This window comes from Rhinolophus ferrumequinum, chromosome 2 (assembly GCF_004115265.2).
Source record: "Rhinolophus ferrumequinum isolate MPI-CBG mRhiFer1 chromosome 2, mRhiFer1_v1.p, whole genome shotgun sequence".
Classification (NCBI taxonomy): domain Eukaryota; kingdom Metazoa; phylum Chordata; class Mammalia; order Chiroptera; family Rhinolophidae; genus Rhinolophus; species Rhinolophus ferrumequinum.
In genome coordinates this window covers 72947503-72964726 of record NC_046285.1, presented here as the reverse complement: position 1 = coordinate 72964726, position 17224 = coordinate 72947503, and the positions used below count along the sequence as shown (strand labels likewise).

The window sequence follows — 17224 nt, the reverse complement described above, 5'->3', positions numbered from 1 at the left end:
ATGCTACTGGTTTAGTTTAAACTATCAACAGGGGGGAAGAAAGGTAAAGAAATTCAGGAGGGTTTGTCAACTTTGGACATAGAAGATTAAAGAAGAGGGAGGTATTCTAAAATAAACCACTTCAGCTCTAAAGACATGTATTTCGATGACATTAAGACACATAAACGTTTCCTATCATCTGTTACACTATTCATATATTTAAGATCTACATTTAGGATCTCAGCCAGCAGTCTGAATGCAAGCAGAAGCTCCAGGCCACATAATACATGGAAAAGCCTACGTTTTAAAAATAGCAAGACCCAGGTCGGCCCGGTGGCTCAGGCAGTTGGAGCTCCATGCTCCTAACGAGGAAGGCTGTCGGTTAGATTCCCACATGGGCCAGTGGGCTCTCAACCACAAAGTTGCCGGTTGGACTCCTCCACTCCTACAAGGGATGGTGGGCTCCGCCCCCTGAAACTAACAATGGCAACAAGACCTGGAGCTGAGCTGCGCCCTCCACAACTAAGATTGAAAGGACAACAATTTGACTTGGACAAAAGTCCTGGAAGTACACACTGTTCCCCAATAAAGTCCTGTTCCCCTTCTCCAATAAAAAAAAAAAAGAAAAGAAAAGAAAAATGGGAATAGCCTTTAAAAAAATAGCAAAAAATAAAAATAAAACTAGCAAGACCTTAGTTTGAATGTTGACTCTACCACTTTCTAGCCATGTAGTCTTTGCCAATTAACTTAGCCTATGTAGCCTCAGTTTCCCTATCTGTATAATGGAAATAATTCCTTTCTTACAGGTTTGATCTATGTGTACAGATCTATATGTACAGATAAATGGAAAGTATATAATACCTAGCATATAGTAGATGCGTGATGCATGTGTTCTAATTTCTCTTTCCTAAGAAATATTAAATCTTAGACTTATAAAATACAAATCACCATTTAAACATCAGAAACCTAATATATAACATATATGGTTATATGGATGTGACACATTGAAAACCAAAAGTAATGGCTGGGTTCAAAAGTGTTGTAAAAGCAGGTAATTTACGAATCGTAGTCCCAAAAGAAGACTTGTTACTTCTGATAAGGCTTTTTAGAATAGTAAACTAACCATTAAAATTTCCAAAAATAACTGTTTGAAAACCTTTTTAGATCTAACATTCACTAATGAAAGATGCCTCGTACCAGAGAAAGCCCAGACTATATTTTCTATCATCTGATCACTCCTCACTATCACAGAGCCCTTTTGGGTGAGATTCCCCATTTATGTTCAAACTTTACCGGGCTCATTGAGAACATAGAGCTTCTTAAAACCGTTTGCTTGTCAGAGTTTATAAAAAGAAGACACAATTTCCAAAAGGCTCCCAAAAATACAACCAGTATAAACTACAAGGTGGTGGAATTCAGCTCAGCCAAAGGAAAAAAGTTCAAGTAAAGAGGCAGTAAAGAGTAGTAGCTTCCTTCGCAGTAGCGACAGAAGCAGAGGCTGAGGCTCTCCGATTCAAATGGCAGCGGGATGGGAGGTGGTACAATGCCCACCTCTCAGCTAAGTTGAGATGGGTGACCCTTCCCAGTGGCCAACCACAAAACACTCTAGAAACACCGTCACATTACATTGAACCACATCACATTATATCACGAGAGAGAAATAGAAAAGAGAAAGGAAAAATATTAAGTTCTTATGCCAATGATACAAATCAATACAAGTAGAATTTTCTCTTAATCTTCCCTAAACATGCATTGCTTATAATTATAATTCTTTTTGATCCCCCTCTTCATTTGATTTAGAATAGGTCTCTGGCAAATAAAAATTCCTCTGGCTCTAAAATTTCCTCATCTGTACTTTTCTCCCAATCCCCATCCCCCCAACTCCCTCCCTTACAGTCTCGTTGGCTAGGATTTTACTCAAGTAGAAACACTTTTCCGCGTAATAGAACATTCGATGGGAGAAACATCCGCTAAATTTACAAAGTCTGAAACCAAGCTCTCTGAAATGACTTTTGTACAACAAAAGGACTCTCACTTTAGTCTCAGGCATTGGCAAAAGGTTTAACTATATGATGTCTCAATCCTAGTAGTCAAAATTCCCTTGACCAACACTTCAGGGAAGACCTCTGCTTACTTTATTTAGCTTTACAATAATATTAGCCAGATGTTAAACCAAGAGAAGGAATTTGTTAAAACTGACACTGCATAGCCAGAGAAACTAACAAATACCAAGTAAGATGGACCCTCCTTTTGGATGCTCCAGCAGTCTCCAAACGAGGGTGATGAGGCTGCTGGGAGCAGTACTAACCGTGGATATCTGGTGCCATAGTTTCATGGGGATAGTCTTCACTCTTCATGAACAGCAGGAGCTCCTCTCCCGGTGCAATGTCTGCGACTACTCTATAAAATATCTTCAAAAGACAATAAAATAAGTGGGGTGGAGGAAAGAGAGAGAGAGAAGTGAATACTAAGAAAGGGCACGATATACACTAAAATATCTGTACATTTTCTCAGACCTTAACAAAAATATTCCTTTTATTTTTACCCAAAGAAGTGTGACTTCCTGTTTTATATACTGAAAATTAGCCCTCTGATGACAAATGGAAAGCCATGACTCTCATGCCACTTCACAAATCTTTTCCAAATCCTACTTCACAAATCAAATTTTCTTAATGCAAGGCTTGATGTGTCACATATACGCTGTGTAATGTTTAACAAAGAACTTTCCCTTCTCTGAATTCCTCATTCTAGTGAACCACACACACACTCAGAGAGGTGACTGTGTTACGCATTATCGGCAGTGGGCTAGCTAAGGGTGGCTGGCAGAGGCACAATTACCCTCCTTGATTGAGCATGTTCTCTCTCAAAAGTAGCACCTTCTCAGCAAGGTGTTTTTAAGCTAACGGTTTAGAAGGACATGACATAGAGACTTAGGACAGTAAGATCTGTAGAGAACATAGTCAAAAGAAAGCATTTTGTTATTTAAAACTCAGTCTCTCTCTCACCAAACATGACCGGCCCTCATGCCCCAGCTCCTAATCCCATTCTTTGAAAACAGGCATTACGCTTTCAGTTGATTCATTTACCAGGATTTGGTGTGTTGCTTATTCCCCTTACTTTCCAGCAAAATGTTGAGGAGAGGAAGGATTTAACAAGTCCACTAATGACGGATTGAAGAGGAGTGGGGCAAGCGAGAAGAACCCTGACCTATGATTTCTGAGAGCTCCCGATTTTTCCCCTAACCACCTCTGTGACTTTAGGGAAGTCATTGACCAGTTTACTTGTCCAGGTTGCAGGATTGTTTTTTCATTTACAAAAGCATCTAATTCATAATACGTACATATATAGAATCACATGTTGTATAACTGCATCTAAGATAATGTATATGTTAAGTGTATCTCAATGAAAAAGTATTTCATTATGAAAATATTTAAGGTATTTCTTCATCTTACCATAAAAATATTCTTAGTTTTTAATTTTCTAAGATTATTTTTAACAGTTTCATTACCAGATGGAAGTTATGGAAGAATGAAGTTATACGATTAACTGATAAAGATGAGCCAATTACATTTACACACACACACACACACACACACACACACACACACACACAACATACCATCAAAAGCAACAATGACAATAACAAAATAAGGATTCAGTTTTGCTCAATCTCAATCCAATGGGGAGAAAAATCACATAACACAAACTAGTACACAAATTGTTACTACGAAATGGGCAGGATTATTGTTAGAAGACATTGCCCTAACTATTGTTTCTTGTAGTATCATTTGATATTCCCAACTGAGAAAAGTTGAGCAAATTAATGTCTTATAAGATCAACAGAAATGTACATAACTTTAGTTGTATTTATGTATTTGTTTATCTTTTGAGAAGCGTAGCACATTAAACATAAGTGTGTGCCTCTTTATTCCAGTAGGTGGCTCTAAAGTCCAATTGTTTATTTTTCTGTTAAAAGACCAGAGCACAAAATTGTGCTAAATTCAAAAAATAACTCAATGAGGAGCATTTTCTGCTTAGTTTCTTTCCTGTTGAAATATTTTTTTTTATTCAACAGTAATTTAACCATGTGAAGTTGGCTCATAGAAAATAATGTCAAACATAAAATGTTGCTAAAATATATTACAATATAACCTAAGATTCTTTATATCTATCCATAGATAAAATCCAAACTCTTTAGGAAAATTATTCCTTGTTAATTGACCTTTCTACAAAACCCAGCAAATTTACAGTTTGTATCTCATTAACCTTAACTTTAATATTTTCCCTTCTTTGGAAGTACACTGAGAAGAAGAGTTGGGTTCAAAAACTTACCAGATTTAAAAAAAAATAGTGTGCATTTGCTTTTTTCACCAAACCTTCCAGTTAAATGCTTATAAGTACCGTTTCATTCTGGAGTTCTATTTCCCCTTAGAAAACAATGGACTTCTCTCAACAGTTTGAATCACCTCTTTTTGGCATCTCTCAAAGGTTTAACTTATTAGCTTCCTTTCCAACAACATGTTGACATTTGAATTGTGACATATTAGAACTTTTCAGTGGCTTCTCGGAAATAGTGAGGTTAAAGAGACAATACCCTACAAGACCGTAAAACAGTGCAGTTGTCTCTGTTGGAGAATGTTCCTTAGACACACATGCCAGATCATTTTAAGAAAGTATTACGATATCAATATTTCTTTTAGTCCACTATTAATTCCATTTTAAATTTACTCAATCCAATGTGAACAGTTCAAGAAACAAAAGAAAATGATGGATACATTATAACTATATATTATAAAGACAATTCTCTTTGTGGGACATAGATCACTACTGTAATTTCCCTTTAAGTGTCTAGATCGTCATGTGAAGAATATTGAGTACATAAAAAATAAAAGACACAGAAGAGTGTTGATGTTGGCTTTATTTACTGGAGGTAAAAGGTGACATTCCAGGCCATGAAAGGCAAGGCAAAGCAGAGTGGGTTTTAACTTCAGGGTGTTCTTTTCGATTTTAAGTGAATTTTTATGGTGCTCATGAAACTGAGGTTTGAAAAGAACTGGCTAGCACCAGACGTAATGAGGGCAGATTCTGGGCATGCTTCCTCATATAGCAATAAGAATATGCCTCGAAGTCCCATCTACCACGCCCTTAAAATCTAGTGTTTTTTTCAAGGTGTTGGCTGCCACTGGAGATCTTCATTATATCTTATCTCTTAGGATCTTAGAGATACTTAATTAAAATTAGGTTTTTCCTCCTGTAAACACAATGGCCCCAAAGTATACTTTGAATACTTGAAACCAGAGATGTCTACACATAAAGTTAGTTTACTCTCTAGCAATAATAATTCACCAGCAGGATTTAAGAATTGAGAAGAGTAGTTCAAACGAAAATATAATGACAATTTGTTGCCTCAAAACAATTATGTGGGGGAATGACGAAATGTAATCTTGGAAAAATCATGCTTTTCAGAAAATAAGATATCACTTCTATGCTTTTAGGACATAAAATAGGTGTTTCAGCACATAAAAATATAATAAAGAACAGAAGTGATTTATGTAGCTTTTCCGACCAGTTTGTATATTAAGTATGCTTGACCATGCTTATAAAAATAAAACCATAATGTTTTTAAAATCAGTGTATTCTCAAAAACTTGGCTATATTGTAGAGCTATGAATTATATGTCATCTGAGTTATGTACCAGAAGCAGAGACACGACTAATATAACCTCTCTGGTTTTTGTGTTGGAGAAAAATGGAAGGGAATCAATTACTCCGTTAAATTCCACAAAACAGTTAACAGGTCTCCTCTCCTACCAGGGGGTTTTATGGAAAAAGTTATCTGGATCCAAAATAAAAATGTCCTGGATCTGGGATTTTGTGATGAATTCAACTCAAGCATAAAAGAGGGGTTCAAAAGTCTCAAACACTTAGAAAAATTTTGAATTGATTCAAAACGGTTGTTGATTCGTTATTTTGCTGTGTCTCTCTCATAATTCTCTATTAGAAGGAAAAACATTCAATCCTCCCAATAAAATGTGAAAGATAAGAGGAATGGGGCCTTATAATAAGAAAATAGAATTATACGGGAATTCTATTTTTTAAAAGGCATGATAAAATATTTTTAAACATAAAATATTTTAACTCCTCTAGGGTTCTCTATTTGATAGTTAACACCAAATTCCAGAAATACAACAAGTCATGAACACGACCTAACACTCCATACATTAGAAACTTTTAAAAGTTGAGGTGGTCTTTTCATTTCATCATAGAAAAAATTTAATTTTCCCCATATTTTGCTTTTTATTTTTCCAAAAAGCTATATTTCTATCTTTGTAAGTATGTATATTACATGTGCATCTCTGGATACTTCAATTTATAAGAATAAATATTTACAGTAAGTGTTTTAATGTTTTAATAGATCTTTTTGTACTATTTTATTTTTAAAGTTTGCTAAAATAGCACACTAGTAAATTTTTCTTAACATTTTTAAAAATTCTAAATCATTCAGAAATTTTAAAATAAAACTAGTAATCCCCTAAAGTGTTCATTTTTACCACTGGTGAAATTCACAGTTTAAGGCATAAATACAGTATTATACATGTATATAAGAATTACTCAAAACATAATTATTAAACTAATTTATTTTGATCAAACTTTGAAACCAGTTCCAAATGCCAAAAGACTATCCATTCGGTTAATATTCACAAGGCTAAGGTAGAGATAAAAGGAAGTGGTGATGTGAATTTGATTTAGCAAATTTTAGACTTCCAAAAGTTATGTTTTCATGCAATTTTATACTAAAAATATATATGTGCTTGGATATATTATATATTTCATATGTGACATACATGTATGTGTCTTGGGGAAATTTTAAAATTTGCATAAAATATTAGTCATCTCATATTTTAAACATTAATATATACGAATGTTGAATGGCATCTAATTGGTTCTAATTATATATCATATGTTATATGTAATTATACATTATATCATATATAGTATGTAATCTATATTATATATGGTTACATATTATATACAGTTGGAATTGGAATTAAACCTATTTTATTAAATGTCGATTTTCTTTTGTTACTTAAGTGCAAGAAGAGGATAGCCACTAAGGAGAGTATGGGCACTTGTAAGCATTCTGATAGGAAAGTTAATAGGCTATAAAAGACTTTCAGATTCCTCTTTATACTGTCAGGGCCTTTATACTGTATTCAGGCTAGTCCTCCATCAAATTGATGATGCTACCATTTGTATTTATAAATGGTAATAACGTGGGTTCTTGTTTATTATCCTATAAAATAGAAAAATCTAAAATCCGTCAGACCAGCCTTGCTGTCTAGTTTGCTATGCTTGGATCGATTTAAAGTATTATGTTTGTACTATTGAGACAGAAGAAAAATTCAGTGTACAAGAAGGAAAATAAGAGAGAAAGAAAACAGATCATTTACTTTTAAAAGGATGAACAAGGCCTCATTGTTATGAATCTCCGTTTATTTTTCCTGGTCAAGCACTGGAAGTTTTATTTATGCTTAATAGACTGCATTTGGCATGTCTAAAAATGACAGAAGTGTGAATTATGAATGACCTTCAACCTATTCAGGAAGTTGTAATAATTGAAATAATAGAGAAATGTACTCCCTGCAAAAATCTGTACTGAGAGTCAACTTTTTCAGACTATCGCTGTCTTTCCACTTTGAAGTTGACAGTAGATTTCTTCCTCTTTCAGCCAAATTCAGCCTGAATGCTTTATTTTCTATAGCTTCATTCAGTTTACCAGTCAGAAGACTAGGAAAAGCTGAATGGAACTTTAATGTTTGGAGGTTACATGGGAGGGGAAGTAGGTGACAGTTTGCATATCTGAACAAAGTCAACATTTGATATGAACACATCTGTCAGTGTTGGTGCTGCGAGAGGCAACATCAAATCCACAGAGATAACGTGTGCACATGGGCTGCCTTTAGGAAACATAGTCTGGACCTCTGATCTACCCATAGCTATGTGGGAAATCCCGATTCAGGAGGGCAAAAGTGATGTCAACTTTATAGCTTCTGGAAGAAAGACCCTATTATACGTTCTTAGCGCAATTAGCAAGAGATAACAAGAAGTGTCTTCAGCAGACAGAGAGATTGATGACAGAATGTAAAGATATTTGTCCAACAGAGTGGAAGCTTTATGGTGGCCAGGCTTTGCCAAAGCAAACCATCCTTACTTTCTTTAGTTTCCAAACTAAAGATGGTATCCTATTTTTTTTTTTTTTTAGGTGACAGCTACACACGAAAAAAATGTTGAGAAATGTAATGGGATTGTCTTGCTATATCTGCTTCCCAAATGAAAAATAGGTATCCACTGGTTATTTTCAGAACCAAAATGTTCATGGAGGAGTTTTCTCCCCCCACACATTTTTAGCTCTTTGTTCATAACGCGAAGAGAAAACCAAGTAGAATTTATTGGATGAAACAAAACACAGAGAATTGACTGTTGGTATAAACAGGGCAAGTGATAAAGGTCCACTCAATATATATACTTGGAGCCTACAGTGTACCTACAGCATGGAAGCCTTGCAAGTTGTCCCTTTAAAAAACCTCTAAGGATCTCTCCACAGACCCCACAAGAAATATCCTTAGCCACCAGTCTTTAATGTAGCCATTTCGTCTGATTCTGTGAAAACTGATCATTCTGAATGGTTTCAGAACGTTTGGGAAGATTTCCATCATTACATGATGAGGAAGTTAAAGATCCTCTTTGGGTTTTTTCACTAGGCTGAAGGCTTTTCTTGTGTCCTTGACCAACATGTTAGTTAAGGTGGCTTGTAATGCATTTTGAAGATTATTTTTTTGGTGCCATTCCAAAATGGCTGGAATCCAGTATGGGCATGCTGCTTTGAGATCTTCCTGAATGAAAGGTGTTGCATACCAGGCAAACACTAATTACTTAAAATATGCACAGAATACTCCAGGCTGTTCTATTTTTCATTTATGTGGTCTGCGAATCTTAGTAAAATTCCTAATCTGTGTAGTGTTATGGAAATGTTGTGTCCTGGGCATTATTACATGAGCAAAACATTTTGAGGGGGTTGGGGAGAGGCAGTGCTGTTTGTTTTATCACGTAAATATCAAAGAGCACACTATGTCTGAGACAGTTTCATCTTCAGGTGAAGGAAGTAACCTATCAGCCAGACAACACCCCCCAAAGTCAGCTTGGGCATCATTCACAAAGCCAGCCTCTGGGTATTGCCAGCTGGCATTCATCTTAAAACAGCAGAGCATAACTTTGGTATAAAAGTGGAATTTGACTTAAAAGCAAAGCAAAGAAAATGCTCAAAGCCAATAATAATTTTAACATCAAAAGAGGTCATAGAAAATGTGGACAGAAACCCGTGTAAAGGAAGAGCAAATTAACAAATTATCTGACAGTCTGTGCAAACATTTTTTAAAATTGGAAAGAGGCTAACAAATCACATCTTGATTTTTACATAGCAGATCTTCCCTTCTTTTTTGCATAAACTGTAATAATTGAATGATGCAGGAAAACACAATTTTTTTTTCTCAGTAAAAAGCCAAAGTAAATAACTTGATGATTGAGCCCATAATAAGCCTGAAATAATAATACCGCTCTAGTGTCACAGTGCTCTCACAGAATCATTGACGTGGACCTAAGGAGAGGGAAAGCGGATGTGCCAATTCAGCCATGATCATCCTGGAAGCAGTTAAAACTTTATAAGGTAAAGCACAAACGAGAACAATGCCTGTTCCAACTGAAAACACTGTAGAATCTTGCTGCTGTTCATCAACCACAAGAGAGCTGGCAGAATGTCCTAAGTGAATTCCAACCTTGTATTCTCGGAGGGGCACTCGTTCTTCTATATCTGATTTCTTCAAAATATACATCAGGTATTAGATAATCTCTTATCGACACATGTCTTTTTATTCAGAGTGAACAGCAGACTTCTCTTACTCTACTTACTAAATACCAGCTGTCAAGGGCCTGTTTAAAAATGAAAGGACTTATCACCTTGTGTAAATGACAAGATTAATAATGTCTTGGGTTTCTGAGAACTTTATTCCACTTGTAGACCATGTTAGGGCAGGCCAGGCGTTTGAATGAAATCATGTTCCTTCCTATGATACCGAATACATACACACGTATAAAATATTACCCCAAAGCACACATCCAGATCGTTCTAATTATCATGAGTGGAAAGGCAGGTCTTGTTTAAGTCTAAAAAGTCAACTTACATAAATTGTGCCTTAGTGACCTGTCTGATTACAACCAATATCGTTTCATCATGAAGAAATATTAGAGAAAAACTTGTATCCAGAGAGCTATTCCTTAAGTATGCAGAACTTATGAACATATCATAGATGAGAACTGGCATTGTTTGAGATGGATAGGGGGATTTATGGGTCATCTTGCCTTTGATATTGGTGAAGGGTATAAAAATGTGGAGGTATGCGGAAACTTTTCAAAGGATGGAGGCATAGGCAGGACCAGGGTGAGACCAATTCTAAAGCAATGTGAAGTGCTACATCCACCCCCTCAAAGGACATCAAAACAGTCTCACCAAAAAAAAAAAAAAAAAAAAAGAAAACTCAGTAAATCATCCAGATGTTTGGCCTACTTGACATGAAACACATGGGTGCTTCCAGGTGTAAATGAAACCTCTGAATAATTAATAAACCATTTTCATGCTTCCTCTGCATATTTGGTCCTCCTGAAGATCTATTCTGGAAAGACCTTTCGTCATTCAACTCTGCTTTTACTCCTGCCCTGCTCTACCTCTCAGTGACAATTCTTGCTCCTGAAAGCAACCAGGGACAATTTCACATTGTTAAAGTGTAAAGATATTGAAGCAATCTCTGTCTCACTAAAAATGTCCAGCTAGGCACTGTACCACAGCAGTATGGTGATGTAGCACTGTACAGAAACTTTTAAGGAATAGGGCAAAAATCATTCGGACTTCAAGGATAAGGAATCTTAAGTGTTTTTAATGCATCTACTATTTTATGACATGAGTATGACTGTGGTTTTAATTTGCTAGTATCTTTGGTGTGGCCCTTTTTTACAAAGATAAATTACTATAGCAATACAATATGTTCAGGGGGGAATAAGGATATCAATCAGAAGCTGCAGCTACTTTGAAAATATGGTTTAGCATATGGTTATGCCAGTGTTTTCTGAATTTCTATCTCTAAAAACATCACTGCAAAAATTCTGAAAACATGAAATGAAAGAGATCTAAAAATAATAAACTGAGTCTTTCAAGGCAGCATTATCAAGAAAAAAAGCTGCCACAGAGCTAACTATGGTTCGAAAAGAACAAAAATCTGAAATAAAATAACTCACAGAAATCTATTGGAAAATTTAACCTCAGGAAAATCCCCTCAAATAAAATGCTTGTAGAGAGGTATTAGAAAAACGTAAATGAATGGCCTTTGTTTTTGTGATACAAAACAGATTACATCCTTTATCAACTTTATTTGAAAATCAAAATCCATAGTGTTTCTAAATATTTCTTCACCCCCAAATAAATCAAATACGGGTTTTATCCAGTATACATGTTTTGACTGTCAAACTGTGTTATCATCTTAGCAAGCACATTTATTCTCTTCTATACAACTCTCCACATCATTATAAAACTATTCCAAATTGATTAAACTTGATCATTAACATTAGAATTTTTTAAAAACTCTATCTTTGCAAAGTAAACTCTAATTTACCCACTCTTGTTTTGTTCTGGGTCATCATTTCCCATCTTTGTTAGATACCCTAATTATTATAATGGCTAGACTGCAGTTGAAAGATCCACTGAAATGTTTCCTTTTTATAGTCCAAGACTTATGCCTCTCATGTTATTAAAATGTATTTGATGAACTTGAGTGCCATTTAATAATCAGAGCAAAGAGAAACAGTTTTTACAATTTCTTTCAGACTGCTTCATTTGCTTTCATGTTGTGCAGGTGAGTTGATGTTGCTCATGCAAATAATATCTCCCACAATAAGAGTTTTCATTATGTGATGAGTTGTGTTTATTCACCATTTGGCAGCTCCTATTCCTCATGGAAGAGAGGGCGACAAAATAGACCTAGAGTATCTCTTTAGTCAGCTTTTTTATCATGGTACCTGGTCCAACTTTCACATTTCAAAGCTATTAGTCTTAATTGGCTTTTATAAATATGCATACAAGCTTATAGACGAATATGTTTATAATACAGGCATACACTATTTGGGTGTCTGTTCTCTTTTGTCTGGTCAAGTGAGCTAAGTGTGATGGTATGCCTATATGCCTATCACACAACTCTGACTTTTACCTCTGAGTTTCCTCTCGTGTTGTTTATGGGTGAACTTACTTGACCATGTAATGTCAATTTCACAATTATGTTATTTGATATGCACTCTGTTATCATCCTAGATTTTTGCCAGCATAGTATGTAAGTTTAAAATGAGTACTTACAGAAATAATAGGTATGTATCTAATATTGGCCTTTTATGGTTTTCCTGATTAACTATTTTCCCTGGTTCTTCAGTTCAAATAAGTAACTATGTTATTCATTAAAGTATGAAACCAGCATATTTTCTTTTTGAAAGCAATGCATTTTACAATGTGTACCTCAAAAGTAACTGTGTTAAAATTATAAATGCCTACTCTAATAAGCAACCTAATTCAGAGATAGAAACAGCAAAACAGTTTCCCTTTTTAATGCAACCAAGGTTCCCAATGACAAGAGTATATTTATTATAAAAGATGAGGCACATAAATAATAAATGAAAAAATGAATTGGCTATAAGTCCGATTCTTAAACCATCTTTTCACTGATCCTACAACAGTTTTACCTGTCTAAGGAAATAACAGCTCCTATTAGTAAATATGGATAGCAAATACTTATTATGATATAATTACATTATTTCATCTTACAGCTGCCTTTTGAGGTCCTCCAGTTCATTTTTTAGGAAACATAACATGAATAATTCACTAATTTATAACATCTATTGTATTTCCCACATCTACAAATTGTGGGTGCTCAAAAAATGTTTGCTGTTGATGGTGACAGTAACTCATATGACAGACTTGGGATATTTTCTGCTTACAATCAATAGCTAATTTAATAACGTTTTCCTTTGTCAATAAGGCCTCTTGTTTTCTTACGGCAAAGGGAAAAAAACAATTGATTGGTTTATTATTTTTGATATATGTTGAAGATTTTTAAATGATTCCCATTTAAACCTAATTTTATAATTTACTACCTCTTATACAGTTTAGTCAGTAAAAATTATCTGATAGCTGGTAAAATGCCAAAGAATAATCTCATAATGATGATTGAAATAGAGTCTTAGACCATATGACGCTAGCATTACTTAACAGCTTTCAATTGAAAACATCTAATTTAAACTTCTCTTATTCTTGGTGCTGATTTTCATAGTAGATTTGCCAAGCAACTATTTTAATATGGTCTTTGAAACGTAATTTGATTTAGGTAACCACTGGGTTAAAAGAAATAAATAATGATAACATAATTAAATTCTAACCCAACAATGTTTATAAAACAAAAATTAACAGGCTAAACTTCTTGTTGTTTTAGGTATTGTCATACTCAGTTACAAGATTCATAACCTAACTTTATTGAGTGTAAAATATGTTTCATGATATTTTCATGATCTTATTTCATAGCCATTGTTATTAAAGTTAAGCTCACTGCATGGGCCTCCATAAAGCAATTTCCAGCAGTGATATTCTTAAACTTTTCACATATACAAAAAATAGTATTTTGATTAATCTAAAGGTGCTTCTCATTTATAATTAGGCAAATCAATATAAAATGCATAATCGGGTAAGTCCACACATAGATCACACATATATATCTATCAATTTTTCTAATAAAATCTGTATAATATTTCAACTATATCATTTCTAATTTCTGTGTAAATTCACAAAATATTTTTGATTATCTCAGTAGTTTCTATGACTGTCTCCCTGTTATGGTGGTAAAGAAAAAAAGGTAAAGAACAGCTAGCAACAATTAGTACTAAGTTTCTAAGTCATTCAATCACACTAAGAAAACTGGAGCATTTATGAAGTTCACTGGTACAGAGTGAATAACCTACCACCCAAAAAACTAGAAATGAAAGAAAATAGTACTGAAAATGACTTTATTCTGCATCTTACTTATATTTGTGCGTTACTTTTCACCATATCAACAAACAGGCCACGAGGGTCTACTGCAGCTCACTGTTATTTTTATTCACCAGGCTTCACTGATACTTTAGTGCTCTCAAAGAAAGACAAGAAAATCTTTACAACATACCTGATCATTTATCTGGCATGCAACGAGGTTATGCTGATCATAACAGCCAGCGAACCTGATGTACTTGAGCCAGCTTCCTACATCTGGTTCACTAGCATCTATGCAGAACTTCACATTGCAAAACTCATCTAAGATCTGGAAGGAAGAAGATGAGAACAATCAATTTTCACATCAGTTCATTTATTAGGATGGTTAATTGCTTGAAATATTTTATTCAAATGTATATTCCTCCTTTGAATCTTTAAAAGAGAAAATTCAGGCAGCTTGCATATTAATAAAGAAGGAATAATAATAAGTTATCTTAAAAGTGGCAATGTACTGTTTTTTAAAGGAATTAATCAATTGTAAATTATTACGAAAAACTGATTAATTTGTTTCAAAAAATGCTTGCTTCCTTGTTATGAAAGAATGCTACTGACTTAATTTTATCCAATGTGTTTTTTATTTAAAAAAAAATCACAGTGACTAACATATACTAACAATATTTCTAAACTAAATAGTCAATATTTTAGGTTCAAATAGTCTTCCCATGTAAGTGTATACTTTCACATTTTTGCACTTTAAATTAATTCAATTAAAAACTTTAAATATCTTTAAATTCAGTTTCAGTTTGCATTTCTCTATCATAAAATCATACCCTTAACTGAAGAAGATAATAACATTTGTCTCATAGATGCTTCTGACCAAACTAAAGAAAAGCAAATGAAAATAAACGATTGGTAAACACTCATGCAAAATATGGCAACCTAATGTCTTAGCACATGCCAATGCATATTTCAATTTTACGTTTAGTAAGCAAAACAACAAAATTGACTTGTGAACAAAATATATAAGAATATTGTAGTAAATTGCCATCATTATACATGGTTGTTTTTCATGATATTTCGCATTCAGCCTATCCTAAATAGTAATCGTTATTTAGGACACTTATTAAACAAAAATCAAAATGGCAAAAGTCTATTTTTAAGGTTCTGCATACTTAAACAAAACTATACTGATTCACTAGCAGCAATAATGTTTTAAACATCAATATCAAAAGCTGCAGAGTTGTTGACCTGATGGTGAATAACTACAAATGTTGGTAATGTTAATGTCAATCAGTTAACGCAAACTTGAGGAAGTTTCCTATCAAAGACTAAACAATGTAGTCTAGAACAAAAATTGATGAATTAAATAAGTCCCATAGAACTCTGCTGTATCTTATACTTATATGAAAGTTAAAACTAAACTCTTGGGTATATGAACCAAAAGCAATTTTGCATAGAATTCAGGTAATCACCCAGTTGCAGATTCAACTCATTAACTCACCACAAACTTCAAGAAGAAGCCCAGTGTTCTGCGGGCTGTAGTCAAGAGGCATTATGAAAAAGCCTTTGGCCATGAGGCAATTAAGGAAAATAGGTAGTCCCACAATTTAAAAACGAAAAATCGGAACAGAAGATAGGGATAATAATTGCAACACACCACACACACACACACACACACACACACACACACACACACACTTTTCCAACAACACTTCTTCACACTAACCACAAAATCTCTACATTAAATACCCTCTCTAAGGAGGACAAATTTTTAACAATTTCTTATTTATAACTGCAAACTTGAAGTTGTTTTCTTCGACTCTCACTGCTGAGTAACTCAAATGGCAACTTGAAATTCCTCCCTCCTCAGATGTCTAGAAGAAGCATAAATAACAATAGCAAGACACATTTTAAAATAGTAAAAAGTTGGGGTTGTTTTGTTTGTTTTTGGGTTTGTTTGGTTTCTGGTAGATCTTTTGTTGTTTGTTTTCTTGACTAGCAAAAAGGCAGTTCTGACACACTAGAGAAATATTTAATGAAGGAAATAGGGTGAAGTCAGTGAAATGCAATACCAGTTCCATTTCATATTTGCAGAAAGACGTGGAAAACTTGTTAATTTCAAAGTCAAGCATCATCTATCCTCTTAGCTTTCGAGCATTCCCTTTTTGCGGGGGCAGGGAGTTAAGTGTTGCATATACTGCACATAAAAATTCTAGGTGTAATTTTATTCCGTGTTAACATTATTGCCATTGCCACTGTCAACAGTGAAATTAATTTAAAAACAGGTTCATTTCCAAAGAATGTCTTTTCATATATATGTTATTACATGATTATTCAAATATTTCACCAACATATTAACTTTCTTATTGTCAGTATTCTTGCCCCAAGACAAAACTTAACTTTCTCTAGAATCGTCTCCCCTCCCCCGGGTGAATTATTCACTTTTGATTTGCTAGCAGAACTGCATTTGTCTCCCCAATGTCTTAATCGTCTCAGAAATCTCGAATAAAATAAAGTAACAACACATCTGCCGTCATTTCATCTAACACACTCCTGTGTTTTTAAAAGCTTTTAAGTTCCAAAGATAGCTTTAAAAAAAAAAAAAGAATTCCCTTTAGGTGGACTTTAGAGAAAGGCCCTTTCAAAAAGCCAACAGCAAAAGGGGGAAAAAAAAAACCCACAATCTAGCCAAAGGGTCCGAATGTGACTTTCTCGAGAAGCAGCACACGGTGTTGGACAGCAAAGCTGTTACTTGGCAAGGTGGAACTCGGTCGAAAGCGGCTCCAAAGTCGCGTGGCCGGTGCCAGGAATTCAGATTTTGGCAACCCCACCTTCTGCGTCCCTGATACCGACGGACAGACACACGGAGGGAGGGGAAGCAGGAGAAGAGCGCAAGGAAAAGAGGCCGGCAGCCGGCAGAGAGACCCACCGAAGGCCAGACGACCCACCCTGGAGACGCGTCCAGACCGCACCGTTCCACAGGAGGAACAAGGAAATCGCCAGTCCCAGCAACGTAGATAAGCAGCAGGGCTCCGCGAGACTGCGGGCAAGTAGGAAAAAAAGGCTGGGGGGCGGGGGGCGCCCGGGAGAAGGGGTGCCAAGGCAGGAAACTGTCCGAAGTTACAAACTATGCACA

At 35.0% G+C, this 17224-nt stretch overlaps 1 protein-coding gene across 19 annotated transcripts in view; it reads right to left on the bottom strand.

Annotated features, from left to right (window-relative positions):
- MECOM (MDS1 and EVI1 complex locus) overlaps positions 1-17224 on the bottom strand; it is a 539102-nt gene that overhangs the window by 44077 nt on the left and 477801 nt on the right. For 14 of the 19 annotated variants that reach the window (XM_033133043.1, XM_033133052.1, XM_033133072.1 and 11 more), the window contains 2 exons: positions 14282-14416; positions 2288-2390 (listed from right to left, as the gene is read on the bottom strand). In XM_033133043.1, coding sequence (XP_032988934.1) covers positions 2288-2390; positions 14282-14416 — 238 coding nt within the window. Of the gene's footprint in view, positions 1-2287; positions 2391-14281; positions 14417-15589; positions 15686-17017; positions 17219-17224 lie in introns of those variants that run through there. The other 5 variants (XM_033133103.1, XM_033133130.1, XM_033133063.1 and 2 more) reach the window with 4 other exon arrangements.